This window comes from Motacilla alba, chromosome 1A (assembly GCF_015832195.1).
Source record: "Motacilla alba alba isolate MOTALB_02 chromosome 1A, Motacilla_alba_V1.0_pri, whole genome shotgun sequence".
NCBI classification, from domain to species: domain Eukaryota; kingdom Metazoa; phylum Chordata; class Aves; order Passeriformes; family Motacillidae; genus Motacilla; species Motacilla alba.
In genome coordinates, this window is record NC_052031.1 from 799,144 (window position 1) to 818,882 (window position 19,739).

The 19,739-nt window shown below is 53.1% G+C and overlaps 1 protein-coding gene across 3 annotated transcripts in view; it reads left to right on the forward strand.

The window, feature by feature from the left end:
* The window catches only part of AHCYL2 (adenosylhomocysteinase like 2), a 74,060-nt gene that overhangs the window by 33,390 nt on the left and 20,931 nt on the right, over positions 1-19,739 (forward strand). Inside the window, exons 1-4 of one of the 3 annotated variants that reach the window (XM_038154196.1) lie at positions 3,593-3,649; positions 13,293-13,401; positions 15,280-15,423; positions 17,031-17,131. In XM_038154196.1, the coding sequence (XP_038010124.1) occupies positions 3,608-3,649; positions 13,293-13,401; positions 15,280-15,423; positions 17,031-17,131 (396 nt within the window). In that variant the 5' untranslated portion in view covers positions 3,593-3,607. Of the gene's footprint in view, positions 1-3,592; positions 3,650-11,420; positions 11,577-13,292; positions 13,402-15,279; positions 15,424-17,030; positions 17,132-19,739 lie in introns of those variants that run through there. The other 2 variants (XM_038154195.1, XM_038154194.1) reach the window with 2 other exon arrangements.

The following is a 19,739-nucleotide window of genomic DNA, read 5'->3' on the forward strand; positions in this document are numbered from 1 at the left end:
GGAAACAACCTGGGGTTTATTGCATTGGAATGTTTTATTGGATCAAACTTCCCAGGAAGGTCTCAGGGGATCAAGTCCAGCAGGGCCACCTGGGGCAGGCTGGCCAGGCCCGGATTCCATCAGGTGTTGGATGGAGCCTCCACGGGGTGTCCCTGTGCCTGAGCAGTGTCACCCTCCCAGGAAAACCGGGAATTTCTTGTGTCCCTGTTTGTCCCTGCTGGCTCTGGGTCACCACTGAGGAGATCCTGGCTTTGTCCTCCCCTCTCCTCAGGTGTTGGAGGTCCTCGCTCCAGGCTGAGCGTTCCCAGCTTCTCCAGGGATGCTCCCCTCCCTTGGCCACCACCGTGGTCCTGCCCTGGGCTTGCTCCAGGCTCCTCTCCTGTCCTGGGGCGCCCGGCACTGGACGCAGAGATGGGGACGGGGACAGGGGACAGGGGTGGCTTCTGTGAGAAGCTTCCAGAAACTCCACGTTGGACCCACCACTGGCTGGGGCTGGATCCATCAGGGATGGTGGGAGCACCTCTGGGGTAAATTCAGGAGGGAAAAACGAGACCCTGGAGGTGGGACACCAGTGGGAGAGAGGATGAGAAGGATGTGAGAGGAGCAGCTCCCCAGGGGTGAAGGAGGGCAGGAGCTGCTCCAGGTGCTGGAGCTGAGATTCCCAGATTCCCAGCCCGTGGACAGGCAGCTGAGCCCTCCCCAGCAGCCCAGGGAGGTCCATGAGGAGCAGAGATCCCCCTGCAGCCCCGGGAGGAGCCCACACCGGAGCACGGGATGCCCGAGGAGGCTGTGTCCCATGGGAAGGCCCTGCTGGAGCAGGGGCCTGGCAGGAGCTGTGGATCCGTGGAGAGAGGAGCCCAGGCTGGAACAGATTCCTGGTGGGATTTGTGACCCCACAGGGACACCAGGCTGGAGCAGTGCCTGAAGGACTGAGCCCATGGATAAAGGGATCCAGGCTGGAGCAGATCCTGAAGGACTGAGCACATGGAAAAGGAGCAGTTCCTGAAGGACTGAGCCCATGGATAAAGGGAGCAGTTCCTGAAGGACTGAGCCCATGGAAAGGGAGCAGTTCCTGAAGGACTGAGCCCATGGATAAAGGGAGCAGTTCCTGAAGGACTGAGCCCATGGATAAAGGGAGCAGTTCCTGAGGGACTGAGCCCATGGATAAAGGGAGCAGTTCCTGAAGGACTGAGCACATGGATAAAAGGATCCAGGCTAGAGCAGTTCCTGAAGGACTGAGCCCATGGATAAAGGGAGCAGTTCCTGAAGGACTGAGCCCATGGAAAGGACACCGGAGAAGTTCCAGGGAAGGTTTAGGTTGGATATTGGGAAAATTCCTTCCTGGAAAGGGTTGTCCATCCCTGGCTCAGCTGCCCGGGGTGGGGCTGAGTCCCCATCCCTGCAGGAATTTCAAAGCCACCTGGATGTGGCACATCGGGACAGGGTCAGTGGTGGCCTTGGCAGTGCTGGGTTGGACTCTATGGTCTCCAAAGGCTTTTCCAACCTCAATGATTCCATGTTTTCCACGGAGGAAAGAATGCCCAGTGTGCAAGGACAGCGAGAGCTTTGGGAACCCTTTGGCTCCCTGGGAATATCCGTGCTGGGCAAATCCCACATTTCCTTTTTCCTGGCACAAGTTAAACTTGGTGTTCTTGGAGATGGGAATGGGACGGTCCCAAGGCAGCAGTGACCAGAAGCTTCTTCCCGTCTGGAAGAGGGAACTGCCAGCAGTGGGAAAATACCACCCCCAATATAACAAACTCCCAGACATTCCCAGCAGAGAACGGGAATTCCAAAGGAGAAAAAAAGGGGAAATGCTCCCTGCCCCACCTTCACCCTGGCACTGCCAACAATCCAGAGAGGGCTCAGAAAGCTTTCCCAGGGAAATGTGGAATTTTGAGTGAATTTCAGTTAAGCTGAAACCTCAACTCGAGCCTTCATCCCACAGAGGGGCAGGATTGCGTTTGTATCCGGGTCTGGATGTGGAATTTTGCCGGAGATCCCTTTCCAAATGTTCCTTCCTGTCCTGTCTGCTCAGCAGAGGGAGCTGCAGCCCTTCCAGCGGCTCCGTGTCCCTGTGCTTATCCTTTAAAAGCGTTCACCGTGGAATGTGGAGCTCATTCCGGACCGGATCCATCCTTTAGAAGAATTCCTCTTGGAATGTGGAGCTCATCCCGGACCGGATCGATCCTTTAGAAGAATTCCTCTTGGAATGTGGAGCTCATCCTGAACTGGATTGATCCTTTAGAAAAATTCCCCTTGGAATGTGGAGCTCATCCCGAACTGAATCCATCCTTTAGAAGAATTCCCCTTGGAATGTGGAGCTCATTCCGGACTGGATCGATCCTTTAGAAGAATTCCCCTTGGAATGCGGAGCTCATCCTGAACCGGATCAGTCCTTTAGAAGAATTCCTCTTGGAATGTGGATCTCATTCCAGACCGGATTGATCCTTTAGAAGAATTCCCCTTGGAATGTGGAGCTCATTCCGGACCGGATTGATCCTTTAGAAAAATTCCTCTTGGAAGGTGGAGCTCATCCTGAACTGGATCGGTCCTTTAGAAGAATTCCCCTTGGAATGTGGAGCTCATTCCAGACCAGATCGATCCTTTAGAAGAATTCCCCTTGGAATGTGGAGCTCATCCTGAACTGGATCGATCCTTTAGAAGAATTCCTCTTGGAATGTGGAGCTCATCCTGAACTGAATCCATCCTTTAGAAGAATTCCCCTTGGAATGTGGAGCTCATCCCGAACTGAATCCATCCTTTAGAGGAATTCCCCTTGGAATGTGGAGCTCATCCTGAACTGGATCGGTCCTTTAGAAGAATCCCCCTTGGAATGTGGAGCTCATCCCGGACCACATCCATCCTTTAGAGGAATCCCCCTTGGAATGTGGCGCTCATTCCCAACCGGTGGAGCTGGAGCTGAGCTCCGGTCAGGATTCCAGGCATCCCTGCTCTCTTTGGGTTGAGGCTGCAGGAATTTTGGTGGTGCCGAGTGAAATCCTCAGTGCTGGAAGGCTCCGGGTGTAAATCCCGGCGTGCCTGCGGGACATCGCCGGGGACACTGGAATTCTGGGGACGCCGGGCTGGGATGGTCAGCGGGTGATGGATGCACGCATCCTCCACGCCACAGCCAGGTTGTTACCGACTCAAGCGCTGAGCAGAGCCGGGGTCGGTGGGAAACGGGCTGGATCCGAGCCCTTCCAAATCCTTTGGGATTGGGAGCAGGAACGAGGAACCCATCGCTGCCCTGAGGGGACCTCTGGGGGACATCTGTCCCTGAGGGCCCTGTGAGCTGTGGGGCTGGGCTGGTGCATCCCAGTGCATCCCAGAGCATCCCAGAGCATCCCAGAGCATTCCCAGAGCATCCCAGAGCATCCCAGAGCATTCCCAGAGCATCCCAGAGCATCCCAGTGCATTCCAGTGCATCCCAGTGCATCTCAGAGCATTCCCAGAGCATCCCAGAGCATCTCAGTGCATCCCAGTGCATCCCAGTGCATCCCAGAGCATCCCAGAGCATCCCAGTGCATTCCCAGTGCATCCCAGTGCATCCCAGTGCATCCCAGTGCATTCCCAGATGTGAGCGTGGAGGGATTCGCCGTGGGAGATGTGGGACAGCGGCGGTGCCTTCCAGCTGCCCGAGTGGATGGTGAGTTACTGACCTGCTGCCTTTACCCAGCTGAATTCCCGGTGAGAACTTCAGGATATTTGTTTCCAGCGTTTAGCTGGAATGAGGCTCGTTAAGGTGGGAGATTAATGAGCATCGTTTGCATGAATGAATTGCCCTGGTCATCTCAAATCCGTTGTGTTCACGACCATTTTTTATAGGAATTTGGGACTGGTGGGGAGGAGGAGTGGGAGAACCCACAGCGTGTTCCAGGAGATTTGGAATTTCATCTCAGATCCACCTTTGCGGCTTCATTTTTACCAGAAATTTACATTCTGCTGTCGGAATAAAACCTCGGAAGCTCCCAGACGCCCTCCAGGGCATCAAGCACTCCTCCCCAAACCAGCATGGGTTTAGGAGGGGTAGGTCATGTTTAACCAACCTGGCACCTTTTCTGACCAGGTGACCCGCCTAGTGGATGCAGGGAAGGCTGCAGATGTTGTTTATTTGGATTTCAGCAGGGCCTTTGACACTGTGTCCCACAGCACACTCCTGGAGAGGCTGGCAGCCCCTGGCTGGGACAGCAGCACTGACACTGTGTCCCACAGCACACTGAGGAGCTGGGACAGCAGCACTGACACTGTGTCCCACAGCACACTGAGGAGCTGGCAGCCCCTGGCTGGGACAGCAGCACTGACACTGTGTCCCACAGCACACTGAGGAGCTGGGACAGCAGCACTGACACTGTGTCCCACAGCACACTGAGGAGCTGGCAGCCCGTGGCTGGGACAGCAGCACTGACACTGTGTCCCACAGCACACTGAGGAGCTGGCAGCCCGTGGCTGGGACAGGAGCTCTCTGTGCTGGGTTAGGAACTGGCTGCATGGCCGGGCCCAGAGTGCTGGTGAGCGGTGCTGCATCCAGCTGGGGACAGTCCCCAGTGGTGTCCTGGTGAGCGGTGCTGCATCCAGCTGGGGACAGTCCCCAGTGGTGTCCTGGTGAGCAGTGCTGCATCCAGCTGGGGACAGTCCCCAGTGGTGTCCCTCGGGGCTCAGTGCTGGGGCCAGTTGTGTTCAATGTTTTTATTGATGACGTGGATGAGGGTTTCGAGTCTGTCGTTAGTGAATTTGCAGGTGACACCAAGCTGGGAGCGTGTCCATCTGTCAGAGGGACGGGGGGCTCTGCAGAGGGACGTGGAGCGGTTGGATGGACGGGCAGCATCCAGTGGGATGGAGTTCAGGAACTCCAAGTGCCCAGTCCTGCACTTTGGCCACAATAACCCCTGCAGCGTCACAGCCTGGGGACGGGGTGGCTGGACAGTGCTCAGGTGGAAAGGGACCCGGGGGTGCTGGTGGCAGCCGGCTGAGCACGAGCCAGCAGCGTGCCCGGGTGGCCAGGAAGGCCAGTGGCATCCTGGCCAGGATCAGGAATGGTGTGGCCAGCAGGAGCAGGGAGGGCACTCTTCCTGGTGAGGCCACACCTCGAGTGCTGTGCCCAGCTCTGGCCCCTCAGTTCAGGAGGGACGTGGACAGGCTCGAGCGTGTCCACAGGAGAGCAGCGAGGCTGGAGAGGGGCTGGGAACACGAGCCGTGTGAGGAACGGCCGAGGGAGCTGGGGGTGCTCAGCCTGGAGAAAAGGAGACTCAGGGGTGACCTTGTCACTCTCTGCAGCTCCTGAAGGGGGGCTGTGCTCAGCTGGGGTCGCTCTCTTTCCCCGGGCAACCACAGACAGAACGAGAGGACGCGGTCTCCAGCTGTGCCAAGGGAGACCCAGGCTGGAATCGAGGAGGAAGTTTTTCACAGAAAGAGTGGGCAAACACTGGAATCATCTGCCCGGGGAGGTGGTGGAGTCACCATCCCTGGATGTGTTTAGAAAAAGCCTGGATGTGGCACTGGGTGCCATGATCTCGTTGAGGTGTTTGAACATGGGTTGGAGTCGATCTTAAAGGTCTCTTCCAACCTAGAAATTCTGATTCTGTGATTCATTTGAGTGCTTAAACAGTTTAGAATGGATCCCAAATATTAAATCTGCTTTTCCCTCCTTCTCCAGTGGAAAGAATTCCCAAAGCAGCTGAAAATAAAATCACATAGCTCCAAAAAACCGGCAGGGCTTGGAAGGCAGAATTCCCTGTCTGGGATTGGCTCTGTGCGTCCCCCGGGGTTTGTCAGTGTCCTGTGGCCCAAAAATGGACCAATATTTGTTATTTCTTCTTGTATTTCTGCTCACATCTCCAGTTTCTGCATTTGAAGTTGTCCTTCCTGGTAGTTCTTCTGCAAATACTTGGATCAATGTGATAAAAAGTGGGAATTCTGGTGCTCCTGCAAAGGAATTCGATTTTATTTACAAATATTGTCCATGCATTGGATTCAGACATCATTATTCCCCCCTATATCCAGCTTTATGTTCCCTGCTATCCCTTTTCTTAATTTTATGGATTTTATTGTAAAATTCCAGTTTATTCTGCCTCTCACTCATTTTTTTGCAGCACAGATCTTTCAGCCTTCCCCCAAATTGAACATACTTTTATCAACAACCGGGAAGGAATTTTGCATTTCAGGGTTGTCAGTGACAAACTTTACATCGTTCACAGCTTCATTTATAGTCTCAAATGTGGATTTTTCTTTGTAAAGATGTGGAGTTTTCCTTAAAAACAAAACCTCTCCCTGTGGCTTCTCCAATTTTTCCATTATGGATTCCTTGCTTCTGGCATCGGGGTCAGATGACAAAAACTTTATTTAAATTGACTTTTTTTCATTCCTATTGCTTTAATAATTCCCTTTTCCAGCGCGGTTTTATGATTTCATGGATGGTTTAAAGCTGCTGTGGCATCAAATCCATCTCCAAAGGGCTCCAAAGGGTCATGTCCTGCAGCGACGTTTTTAATCAGGACTTTAACTCGCCTCATTTGCATTTTATGTGGCTCCTCGGGTCAGCGTGGGAGGGAACAGCCACATCTCGAGCAATAATTAGCCCGAGCTCTAAATTGCTCATTATCTTTAAGGTCATTATTTCAAAGAGTCTTTTAGGTCTTAATGTTCTTGCTGAGTCCCTGTTTTTACGTCCACCTCTTATTATATTAACCAAATATTGGAGAATGGTATGAGTAGTGAATAACAGCAACATCAACAACAACAACAACAACAACAACAACAATAATATTAATAATAATAATAATAATAAATAATGATTCCTTTGGATTGCTTCTTGGGAAAGCAGCTTAAAATGTGGGTTCTCCCATATTTTGGGACTCTGATGGAATCACAGAATCCCTGAGGCTGGGAAATCCCTCTGAGCCCATGGAGTGCAGGCATTCCCAGCACTGCCAAGGCCACCACTGCCCCGTGTCCCCAAGTGCCACATCCACAGGGCTTTGAAATCCCCCAGGGGTGGGGACTCCAAGCCTCCCTGGGCAGCCTTTTCCATGCAGGAATTTTCCCCGGAATCCCAGCTGGGCCTCCTGAGCACCCTCAGCAGTCAGGGAAGGACTCTGTGAGTGGCTGTGGGAGGAGCTGTGGGATCCCAGGGATGTGGCTCGGGATGGGGTGTCCTGGCAGGCGGTGACTCCGCAGGGATTTTCCGGCTCTGGCTGCTGAGATCCCACATTTTCAAATTGCAAAACACCCAGGGCTGTTCATTGCGAGTTGGGGCGATGTGGAATTGCCAATTGCCTCTTTTTCCTGCCTTTTGTGGGATTGTGAGCTGGGGGTGGCTCAGGGGACCCATTGCACTGCTGAGGGAGGAGATGTCCCTCTTCCTTGTCCTTCCCCTTGTCCCCACTGGAAGTGCCTGCGTTAGGGGTTTGCTGTTTTCTCCTTTGAAGGATTTCTCCTCCCTGCTCCCACCAGTTCCAAGGGATTCTCTGTCAGAAGTCCTGGATCCCTGGAAGTGTCCAAGGCCAGGCTGGACATTGGAGTCCCCCGGGACACTGGGAGGTGTCCCTGCATTGGCAGAGGTGGCACTGGAGGGGCTTTGAGATCCCTTCCCAACCAGATTCCACCATTCCTTGATCCAGCACTGGGGTTGATGCCTGGTCAAGGCTGAGCTGGAGCAGAGGCTGGGCAGAGTTACAGAACAAATTGGGGATTTATTCCAAGGATCTCCCCCATGGATCCACCTTGGGCAGCACAAGAGCCCAGCCAGGGCTGCAGCCAAGAGGAACCCAAATGGTCCCAAAATGAACACAACATGAACCAGAATGAACCAGAATGGTCCCAAAATGAACCCAAGATGGACCAAAATGAATGCAAAATGAACCAAAATGAACCAGAATGGTCCCAAAATGAACCCAAGATGGACCAAAATGAATGCAAAATGAACCAAAATGAACCAGAATGGTCCCAAAATGACCCCAAGATGGCCCAAAATGGTCCCAAAATGCACGAGCGCTCCCGGGGTCTCTCCCTTGGCTCAGCTCTGCTCCATTTGCCCCTTGCAGTTCATTGTCCCGTTCCAGCTTTGGCCCAGGCACTCCCACCCTGCTTGTTTGTCTCTCTGCAGCCCACGCTGTTTGTGCTCCTGGCTGAGCTTTGGCTCATTGGTCCTTGGTCCCAGCTGGAGCAGGAATTGTTTTGTCTCCCTGCTCTGTGCAGAGAGCTCGCCATCCCATAATATGAACCCAGCCCCACACGCTAAAGCAGCACAGAATGTGAAAAATACAAAAGCTAAACCTTGAGGCATCACCTGGAGAATTCAGGAGAATTCAGCCACGTTTGGGAGAGCCCGGGAAGAGCGGGATGTGCCCCGGGCTGGGGCCAGGGCAGCTCTGCTGGGATCAGGGCAGGGATCGGGAATGTCCTTCTGGCTCTGCCCAGCTCCTGCCAGGAGCCAGCGGGGATCGGGATCTGCTCCAGGGAATGAGCCCCGGGACAGGAGGCAGCGGCCTCAGCCTGGGCCAGGGCAGGCCCAGCTCCCAGATTTGGGATCGTTTTCCGTGGAAAGGGCTCAGGCCTCACCATCCCCTCACACGAAGCTCAGCCCCACACGCTGGAGCAGCACAGAATGTGGAACACGGAAAAGCCAAACCTGAGGGATCAGGGCGATCCCTTCACGAATCAGTGGTTGGAATCCCCAGCGCCATGGAAAAGCGCTTTGGCCCAGGTGGGCGACTCCTCCTTCCCACCCTTTCTCAAACCCCCTGGCTCAAAGCAGCTCCAACCCCACGTTCCCTGCGTGCTTCCACTCCAGGGTTAAACCCGTGTGTGAGTCCTGGAGCCGGGCTCTGTGTGATGAGTCTGAGCACTTTGAGCTTCGCTGAAATGTTCGGCTCGGGGGGATCCCGCGTGGATTTAGGGGGTGCGGAACTCCGGAATGAGCGGGCTGAGACGAGCCCTCTCCAGGAATGACGCGATCCGGGCTCGGGAGGTGGGTGAGGAGAGGTGAGGCTGAGGGCTGGAGCTCATTCCCAGCATGGAGAGGGTTGGGAGCCAGGCTGCTGGTGACACCGGTGTCCCCAGCACTCTCAGGTGTCACCAGGAGCAGGAGGTGAAGGATCCACCCTGGAAGCTCCAGCACTGCTGGAAAACAACTTTTCCTTCAGGAACAGGGATGAGGTTTGGAGTGGCACATCAGGACAATCACCTTGGTCCCTCCCATGTCACAGCACAAAAAAATCATTTCTCACCCATCTTCACCCTCCTTTATTAAAAAAAAAAGTAAATTGATTTTATCTCTCTGCATCATCCATGGATGAGATGTTTTTCCACTGGGAAAAGACTTCCCAGGAACTTTGTCACCGAGCAGTGGCAGTTCTTCAAGGCCACCGCCTTGTCCTGCTGTTCCACCCATAAAATGATGGATTTTAACTCATTCCGTGCAGAAATTCAAATTCCCGAGTTCTTGGCAGGTGGGTTTGGAAGCTCCAGCGATGCTGAAGAGCTTGTGCTGCTTAATCCCTCAGAAAACTCTTGTTTTCTCCCTTTGTTCCCTAAAAAAAATAAATATCCACGGCCAAGAATCAATTAAAGACACTCAGAACAAAACAATTTACTGGGGTTGAGTGCAGCTCTCTCTGGTTTTATTTGACTGGCCCAGACTGACACAGAAATTACAGAAGATTCCTGAGCTCTGGGGTGGAGATGAAACAAAAGTTTTCATTTTGAGCATTTTTATTGAATATTGCTTCTTAATTTTCATGTGTTGGACTCAGCCTTCATTGAGGGGGAAAAAAAAGGGGCTGTTTTTGGATTTAAGTGACTTGGTGTGAAAACCTGCTGGAAAAGGAGTTTGTGCGTTGGTGTTACCATAAAATGAGTTTTTTACCCCCTTCAAAGGCTTGGGGTTGACTCACACTGAGCTGAAGTCATGTGTCCCTTGGGATTTTGCAGGAGAAGGTTCATGGATCATGTGGAAAATGAAAACTTTACCCGGAAAACACAACTTAGGCTGCAGGGTCAAGTGAGACAAACAGTGCTGATCCCAGGTTCTTATTCCCTGAGATATTTCCACACTGGAAATAATTCATATTTCCATTTTTCAGTCATTGTACAACTCAGGAATCCTGTGGGATTTTCCCTCCTTTTTTCCCCCATCCGTTCCTCCAGGAGCTGCATTCATATAGCTCAGGAGTTTTAGGAGTTTTTGCTCTTTGAGCGGCTTCCTTGAACTCTCCCCTGGAGATGGAAATGCCATGGGGGGAACATTCTGGGGAAGGAATTTTCCCTGGAAGCGTTTTCCATCCTTGGGACAACTGTTGAGGAGCAGGATCAGATCTGACTCGGGGTAAATCTGGTGTAAATCTGGTGTAAATCCGGTGTACAGAAAGAATCAGAGCTGGGGGAGCTTTTTGTTCCATGTTCAGTCAGAATTGGCGCTGAGGACCATCAGCGGTGCCCTGCTGCTTCCCAGATCCCTTTTCCTTGGGGTCACGGAATGGAACCACGGGATGGGTTGGGTTGGAGGAGACCTCAAAGCCCCACCAACCTCTGCCAGTGCCTCACCACCCTCGTTTTTCCCATTTTTTTCTTCCTTGGATCATCTCATCCCACCTAAAAGGCTGTGGAACGAGCAGACGCCGTGCCGGACGATAATTTTAATTCTCAGTTGGCAGCTGGCGTTGTCACCCAAGGAGTTTTATCCCTGATAATTTACTACCTGAGATGATTCCCATGAAAACCCCTCAACGTCCTGCCCAGAGAAGCTGTGGTGCTCCATCCCTGGAATTGTCCAAGGTTGGAGCAACCTGGGATGGTGGGAGATGTGGGGTGGAACCGGGTGGGATTTAAGGTCCCTTCCAACCCAAACCATTCCACGATTCCATCATTCCCAAAGGATTGGAACACAGGGATGGGTGTTGGAGTCTGGACCCTTCCAAGCACAAACTCTGCCCTGGTTGCCATGGGGGACGCAGCGAAGAGCGGGATAATTAAAATAATAATAATTAAAAACCACTTTGCCATCCAACAAACGCCCCCGTTGTTTTAGTTGCTCATTAGTTAATTTCCTTCTAACGAGGCTCCGTTAACGCAATCATCTGACATTGGGGGGAAAGAGAGAGAGCGGGGAGGGGAGGGCCCGAGTTAAAGGAGCTTAATTAGCGAGTTAATTATAGCGAGCAGGGAAATGTTCTGGTTACATAAATGAGGCATTGTTATGCACACACCAGCCGGGCCACGTTCAAAACTGCCGCGGAGCTCCACAGGTCAGGGAACGCTGTAATTCCACACTAAACACAGGCAGGAATTGTTTGTCGGGACGCCTCATTAAGTCCTGGGCTCTGCCAAAAAAAACAAAAACTAAAAAAAAATAAAAAGAGTCTGAAAATCCAACTGGTTCCCTTCGCTCCCGCCCTGGCTGCCTCCGCCTGCGGTGAAACCGGAGCGGGCAGGATCAGCGGGACGGGGATGGGCTGGAGGGTATAAATGGGGCATTCCCTGCTCCCGAGGGAGCCGCGCCCGGGGCAGCCCGCGAGGCCACCATGCCCAACAAGAAGAAATACAACGTCAACGGGGAGTCAACGGGCATGAAGGCCCAGGTGAGGGCATCTTCCGGACCATAATAATGGCTTTTCTACTCAAAAGAGCGATTGTTTCTGTTACCTCTCTCTTCTTCCTCCTCTCCTCGCTGTTTCCACCCAATCAATTATTCCTGGAGCTCCTCGGTTGGAGAGAATCCCACTCTCTGGAGAGCTTCCCTTAATTTTCTCTTGGGAGCGATGAAGACTCGAGGCAGACTTTGCTCCGGGGTCGTTCTTCTGTCTGGAGGAGTTGGTGGGGTCGGCACGGGGAAGTTTTCCAGGAAAACCTTGGATAAGGAGACCCTTTTTGCACGAAGGAGTAGCTCAAGGTGGCTTTTTGTGATGGAAACCCCAGGTCAGATGAGCAGTGGCTCGTTTGGAATGCAAAGGTGAAACCTCACCTGCATTAACCCCTTGTGCCCCTGCAGGTGAGGTTTTCCAGCGGGAATCGTTTGTTCCTGCTGGAAGTCCAAAGCAGCAGCTCTTGTGTCACTTCAGAGCAGCTTGGGCTCCTACATCCAAGGAACTGCAGCTCTCCAGGGCTCCACTGCTTCTCCTTGGAGCTGTTGCCTTCAGAGGTGTTTTGGTGGGAGCTGACCGAGCCAAATCTCTCTTCCCATCCCATCTGGAACGTTCCCGTCTTCCCAGCCCGGCTGGAACGCAGCTCTTGTGGGTTTGACAGGGCTTGGAGCAGCCTGGCACAGGGGAAGGTGTGCTGTGGCAGGGGTTGGAACTGGATGATCCTTTAGGTCCCTTCCAACCCAAACCATTCTGGGCGCCTGTGAAATTCCCTTTTTGCCCACTCTCTCTGTTCCCTAAAGGATTAAAGCCAAAGGACATTGCCGACGCAAGCCAAAAGCAGATCCGAGTCTTGACCTGGCCCCTTCCCAAATTCCCCTTTGCTGGTGCTTCTTTCCACCTCCTGGCTGTCCGAGCTAAAGCTGAACCCAGCTTGTGGCGGTGTTTCAGGGGTTTAAACCTTAAAGGGTTTATTTAAGTCTGGTTCTAATTCTGCTTGCGTCGGTTCAGGACTTCTTTTGCTTTGTCGTTTACTTGGGTTTGGATGTGTGAGGGTTCAGGGACCTCTGAATTACCAAGATCACAGCGTTGTGTGAAAAGTTGTGCTCGATGTCCTTGAAGAGGTGATGTGGGAAAGGAAAATGTGAATTTTACCCAAATTATTCCCCTTTTGTTAGAATCCCTGTGTGTCTCCAGCGCCACTTCACGCCAATAACCTCCTCCTGTGATGGAGCTGCTCAGCCGTGGAGGGATTTGTTCTAAATTAGGGGAAGAAAAAGGACAAAAAAAGGGAAGTTATTTCAGGCCAGCAGCTTCTTAGAGGAGGAATTAAACCCTGGTGTGTGTGCAAAGCCCCCGTCCCGCCGGGATCAGGGCGTTAATCCTGGCACAGCCCTGGCTGTAACTTGAGTTTGGTGAGGATTTTCCCTTCCCATGGGTGCTCCTGATCCGGTGTCGTTCTGTTGTGTACTAAAACTTGTGTTCTCCAGCCATCCGTGCTCCCAAAATTCAACAGCCTGGAGTGACATCTCTAACCTTGGCTGGAAGGACTGAAATTAAATGAAATGGGCAATTTACCATATCCAGTCCCCATTAAATAACAGGAATTGTGCTCTGGGCCATGACTGAGGTGGTGCCAGTGTCTGCTCAAGGCTTTGGGTTCTTGGGATTGATCTGCTGGGTTTTTCACAGAAAATCCCTGATTTCTCTCCACAGATCCAGTTTGCTGACCAAAAGCAGGAGTTCAACAAGCGCCCGACCAAGATCGGCCGCCGGTCGCTGTCGCGCTCCATCTCGCAGTCCTCGACAGACAGCTACAGCTCAGGTGTGTCCAGGCACCTCCCACGTCTGCTCTGGGCGCAGGGGGAAGCCATGGAAATAGGGTCTTGCTTCTTTCCTTGTCCTGTACAGCTGGATGGAAAATTCAATTATTCTGGTGCTCTTCTGCTCTCTCCTTATAACCCCAGTGTGCAGCTCCTGCTGCCCTTCCCGTCCGTTCCCTCCTCTCCTCCCTGTCCTGATCCTCCCAGGAAGACAGTGTTCGCACACGTTATTCCTGCTTGAGCATCATCTTCCCTCCTGTTCCCGAGCAAATCCACAGGGATCCCGCTGTAGGTTTGCTGCACATGAGGTCGGAGCCTTTGGGGACTTTGAAGGGCTCTTGGAAGGGGTTTCTCCTGCTGGAATCTTCCTGGATGGATTTTTGGGGTACTTGGCAGCTCATGGTGTACTTGGGGAGAATCTGGATGGTTTTAGGGACCTTAGAGCTCACCTCATTCCACCCCCTGCCGTGGTCAGGGATACCTTCCACTAATCCAGGTTGCTCCAAGCCTCATCCAGCCCAGCCTCAGAGGTTCAGAGCTCTGATTCAGCTCTGGCAAGTTTGGAAAACCTCAGGAAACTCCGGCTCCAGCTGCTCCTGATGGCCCATGGCTGGTGGCTGCACGCAGACCTGGGTGGTGGCCAGAAGTCCTCCTAGCCGGGAACTCTCCTTGGAGTTTCTGCACTCATTCCCACCGTGCCGAGGATGTCGGAACAGGGCTGGGCTGTGAGGAGCTCTTGGCATTCCTCAGCAGGTTTGGAAGAGCAGAGCTGGAAAAGCCGTGCATGTCTGGTCACTCAGCTCCTGGCAGAGGGGCTCCTCTCCGGAAGATGGAGGTTCTGATCTGATCCTGGACACCACAGTCCCACGGCTTCATCCTGGTTTTTGTGGGAAAGCTGGCTGTTCCTGGTCTCCTTTCCCAGCTCCTGGCTTGCTGCTTCCTTCGTGCTGCTTTGCAGGCTTGGAGCAACCTCCAAAGCCTCTTCCAGAGGTTGGGATGAACCTCCCAAAGGTTGGGCACCGCCTGGGTTACCCATCCTGGGGCCACTGACTGTGTTCCCGTGGAAAAGGGTGAAATTCAGGAATGCTCATGCCATGTTCTCTCCAGAGGCACCTCAGCCCAGGCTCTGTTTGGAATCCACAACTCCATCTGATTCCAGAGCACCTGGGAATGTTTTGGGACTATCTCTGCAGACTCTGAGCCTGCTTATCCTGGCTGATGTCACCGTGTTCGCTCCCCAGTCACAGCTGGAAGGACTTGGAGCAACTTTGGGAATTCTCCTCCTCTCCTTGCAATTAACATCAGAATTGCGGTTAATTATCTCACACAAATGTTCAATTTCCTGCTAATGAAGGGAGCAAGACTGGCATTCCTGGTGGAGGACTTCAGTTCCCGTGATGGCAGATGGATGGATGGATGATGGATGGATGGATGGATGGATGGATGATGGATGGATGGATGGATGGATGGATGGATGGATGGATGGATGGAGGGATGGATGGATGGATGGATGAATGGATGGGTGGATGGATGGATGGATGGATGGATGGATGGATGGATGGATGGATGGATGATGGATGGATGGATGGATGATGGATGGATGATGGATGGATGGATGATGGATGATGGATGGATGATGGATGATGGATGATGGATGGATGGATGGATGGATGAATGGATGGGTGGATGGATGGATGGATGGATGGATGGATGGATGGATGATGGATGGATGGATGATGGATGGATGATGGATGGATGATGGATGGATGGATGGATGGATGGATGGATGGATGGATGGATGGATGGATGGACACGCTCTGTGGGTGCTGGGGATTTCGGGAACGTTTCACCCCGTTCCTGACCCGCCCTGCTCCCCGCAGCTGCCTCCTACACGGACAGCTCCGACGACGAGACCTCCCCGAGGGACAAGCAGCAGAAGAACTCCAAGGGCAGCAGCGACTTCTGCGTGAAGAACATCAAACAGGCCGAGTTCGGGCGCCGCGAGATCGAGATCGCCGAGCAGGGTGAGGGGGCTCCTCCTTCCCCCGATCCCTCCTGGCGGGGCTCAGGGGCTGCTGCACCCCTGGGGCTTCCTGACCCCCTTCCTGGGGGATGGGGAAAATTCTGTGGGGTTTTGGGGCATGGGAAAGGCTCTGTGGGGTTTTGGGAGATGGGAAAGGCTCTGTGGGATTCTGGGGGATGGGAAAACATCTATGGGATTTTGGGGCATGGGAAAGCTTCTGTGGGGTTTTGGGGGATGGGAAAGGCTCTATGGGGTTTTAGGGCTTGGGAAAAGCTCTATGGGATTCTGGGATGGGAAAGGCTTTATGGGATTCTGGGATGGGAAAGGCTCTATGGGATTCTGGGATGGGAAAGGCTCTGTGGGATTCTGGGATGGGAAAGGCTCTATGGGATTCTGGGATGGGAAAGGTTCTATGGGATTTTGGGGCATGGGAAAACTTCTGTGGGGTTTTGGGGCATGGGAAAGTTTCTGTGAGATTCTGGGGGATGGGAAAGCTTCTGTGGGGTTTTGGGGCATGGGAAACGCTCTATGGGATTCTGGGGGATGGGAAAACCTCTATGGGATTCTGGGATGGGAAAGCTTCTGTGGGGTTTTGGGGGATGGGAAAGGCTCTATGGGATTCTGGGGGATGGGAAAGTTTCTGTGGGATTTTGGGGCATAGGAAAACTTCTGTGGGATTTTGGGGGATGGGAAAGCCTCTAAGGGATTCTGGGATGGGAAAGGCTCTGTGGGATTCTGGGGGATGGGAAAGCTTCTGTGGGGTTTTGGGGGATGGGAAAGCTTCTGTGGGATTCTGAGGGATGGGAAGGCTTCTGTGGGATTCTGAAGGATGGGAAGGCTTCTGTGGGGTTTTGGTTGATGGAAAAGCCTCTATGGGGTTTTGGGGGATGAGAAAGGCTCTGTGGGGTTTTGGGGGATGGGAAAGGAGTTACAGGGTTGTGCTGCGTGGTTCCAACCATTAAAGGACTGTTCTGTGGTTGAAGGTATTGTGTTGAATCAGTAGGAAAGATGAAACCCATCCCATAAACATCACAATTTGGGTTTAGCTTGTTTACCTCCAACAAATGAAAACAGCAAAGGCCAGGCAGGGTTTGGGTGTTGGAGGATATTGGAGACGTGGAGCTGCAGATCCCAAATCCTCAGCCCAAAGCAGATTTTCCTGCAGCCTCACCTGGGGGGAGAAATTTGAACATGACAGGGGAAACTCCAGAGGGATTTGGGATTTGATGTGTTTGGGATTTGGGATTTTGATGTGTTTGGAATTTGGGATTTTGGTGTGTTTGGGATTTGGGGATTTTGATGTGTTTGGGGTTTGGGATTTGGGATTTTGATGTGTTTGTTTGGGATTTGGGGATTTTGATGTGTTTGGGATTTGGGATTTAGATGTGTTTGGGATTTGGGATTTTGATGTGTTTGGGATTTGGGATTTAGATGTGTTTGGGATTTGGGATTTAGATGTGTTTGGGATTTGGGATTTTGATGTGTTTGCTCTGGAGGCTTTGGCTGGTTTGAAGCTGTGTGAGTTTATGGGAAGCCAGGTGGGGGGGGGCTGTTCCTCCTGAGCTCTTCCACCCCATTCCCATTTTCCTTTCCCCCTTTCCCTCGCAGAGATGCCGGCGCTGATGGCTCTGAGGAAGAGAGCTCAGGGGGAGAAGCCCCTGGCTGGGGCCAAGATCGTGGGGTGCACTCACATCACGGCACAGACAGCGGTGAGAGCTGGCCCCAAAGCCACACAGGGCATTCCCTCTGCTCATCCCCTAAACTGACCCCACACAGGGCATTCCCACTGCTCATCCCCTAAACTGACCCCACACAGGGCATTCCCACTGCTCATCCCCTAAACTGACCCCACACAGGGCATTCCCACTGCTCATCCCCTAAACTGACTCCAAACGGGGCACTCCCGGGGCTCATCCCCTAAACTGACCCCACACAGGGCATTCCCTCTGCTCATCCCCTAAACTGACCCCAATCTGGGCATTCCCACTGCTCATCCCCTAATCTGACCCCAATCTGGGCACTCCCACTGCTCATCCCCTAATCTGACCCCAATCTGGGCACTCCCACTGCTCATCCCCTAAACTGACCCCAAATGGGGCATTCCCTCTGCTCATCCCCTAAACTGACCCCACACAGGGCATTCCCACTGCTCATCCCCTAAACTGACCCCACACAGGGCATTCCCACTGCTCATCCCCTAAACTGACCCCACACAGGGCATTCCCACTGCTCATCCCCTAAACTGACCCCACACAGGGCATTCCCACTGCTCATCCCCTAATCTGACCCCACACAGGACATTCCCACTGCTCATCCCCTAATCTGACCCCACACAGGGCATTCCCTCTGCTCATCCCCTGAACTGACCCCACACAGGGCATTCCCTCTGCTCATCCCCTGAACTGACCCCAATCTGGGCATTCCCACTGCTCATCCCCTAAACTGACCCCACACAGGGCATTCCCACTGCTCATCCCCTAAACTGACCCCAAACAGGGCATTCCCACTGCTCATCCCCTAAACTGACCCCACACAGGGCATTCCCACTGCTCATCCCCTAAACTGACCCCACACAGGGCATTCCCACTGCTCATCCCCTAATCTGACCCCACACAGGACATTCCCACTGCTCATCCCCTAATCTGACCCCACACAGGGCATTCCCTCTGCTCATCCCCTGAACTGACCCCACACAGGGCATTCCCTCTGCTCATCCCCTGAACTGACCCCACACAGGGCATTCCCACTGCTCATCCCCTAAACTGACCCCACACGGGGCATTCCCACTGCTCATCCCCTAAACTGACCCCAAACAGGGAGAGGAGGGACTCCCTCAAACTGAGAGAGGAAGGATTCCCAAAAACTGACCCCAAAGACAGGAGAGATTCCCTAAACCCAACCCCACATAGAGAGAGGAGGGATTCCCTAAAATGGACCCCAGAGACAGGAGAGATTCCTTAAGCCAGACCCCAAACAAACAAAGAGAGGAGGGATTCCCTAAGCCAGACCCCAAAGAGGGAGAGGAGGGATTCCCTAAACCAGATCCCAGACAAACAGAGACTGGAGGGATTCCCTAAAACTGAGAGAGGAGGGATTCCCTAAACCAGATCCCAAACAAAGAAAGAGATGAGGGATTCCCTAAGCCAGACCCCAAACAAAAAGGGAGAGGAGGGATTCCCTAAGCCAGACCCCAAACAGAGACTGGAGAGATTCCCTAAAACTGACCCCAGAGAGGAACAGGAGGGATTCCCTAAGCCAGACCCCAAACAGGGACAGGAGGGATCCCCTAAGCCAGACCCCAAACAGGGAGAGGGGGGATTCCCTAAACCAGATCCCAGACAAACAGAGACAGGAGGGATTCCCTAAAACTGAGAGAGGAGGGATTCCCTAAACCAGACCCCAAACAAACAAAGAGATGAGGGATTCCCTAAGCCAGACCCCAAACAGGGAGAGGAGGGATTCCCTAAGCCAGACCCCAAACAGGGAGAGGAGGGATTCCCTAAGCCAGACCCCAAACAGGGAGAGGAGGTTTTCCCTAAGCCAGACCCCAAACAGGGACAGGAGGGATTCCCCAAGCCAGACCCCAAACAGGAGCAGGAGGGATTCCCCAAGCCAGACCCCCAACAGGGACAGGAGGGATTCCCCAAGCCAGACCCCCAACAGGGACAGGAGGGGCTGCCATTGTCCCCAAGCAGGACAGCAGTGATTGCTCCTGGATTTGGGACTTTCCCAAATGAACTCTTACCATATAAAAACAAACGTTGATTTCTGCATCCATTTCAAGGGTTTTCAAAGGGCTTTCATTTCAAAACGGTGCAGGTTTCTGGTGCTGCCTAAAACCAGATCCAGGCCCCCGGGAATCATCTGGCTCTGGGGTGGTTTGGGTTGGAAAAGTCCTTAAAAATTCCCAATTCCAGTGGGCAGGGCACCTTCCACTGCACCAGGTTACTGCAACGTGACCTTGAGGCTTAAACCAACACCAGAGACCCCACCAGGAGCTTAAACCCAACACCAGAGACCCCCCAGGAGCCTAAACCCAACACCAGAGACCCCCCAGGAGCTTAAACCCAACACCAGAGACCCCACCAGGAGCTTAAACCCAACACCAGAGACCCCCCAGGAGCTTAAACCCAACACCAGAGACCCCACCAGGAGCTTAAACCCAACACCAGAGACCCTTAAAAAACTTAAACTCAACACCAGAGACCCCCCAGGAGCTTAAACCCAACACCAGAGACCCACCAGGAGCTTAAACCCAACACCAGAGACCCCACCAGGAGCTTAAACCCAGCTTCAGAGACCCTTAAAGAACTTAAA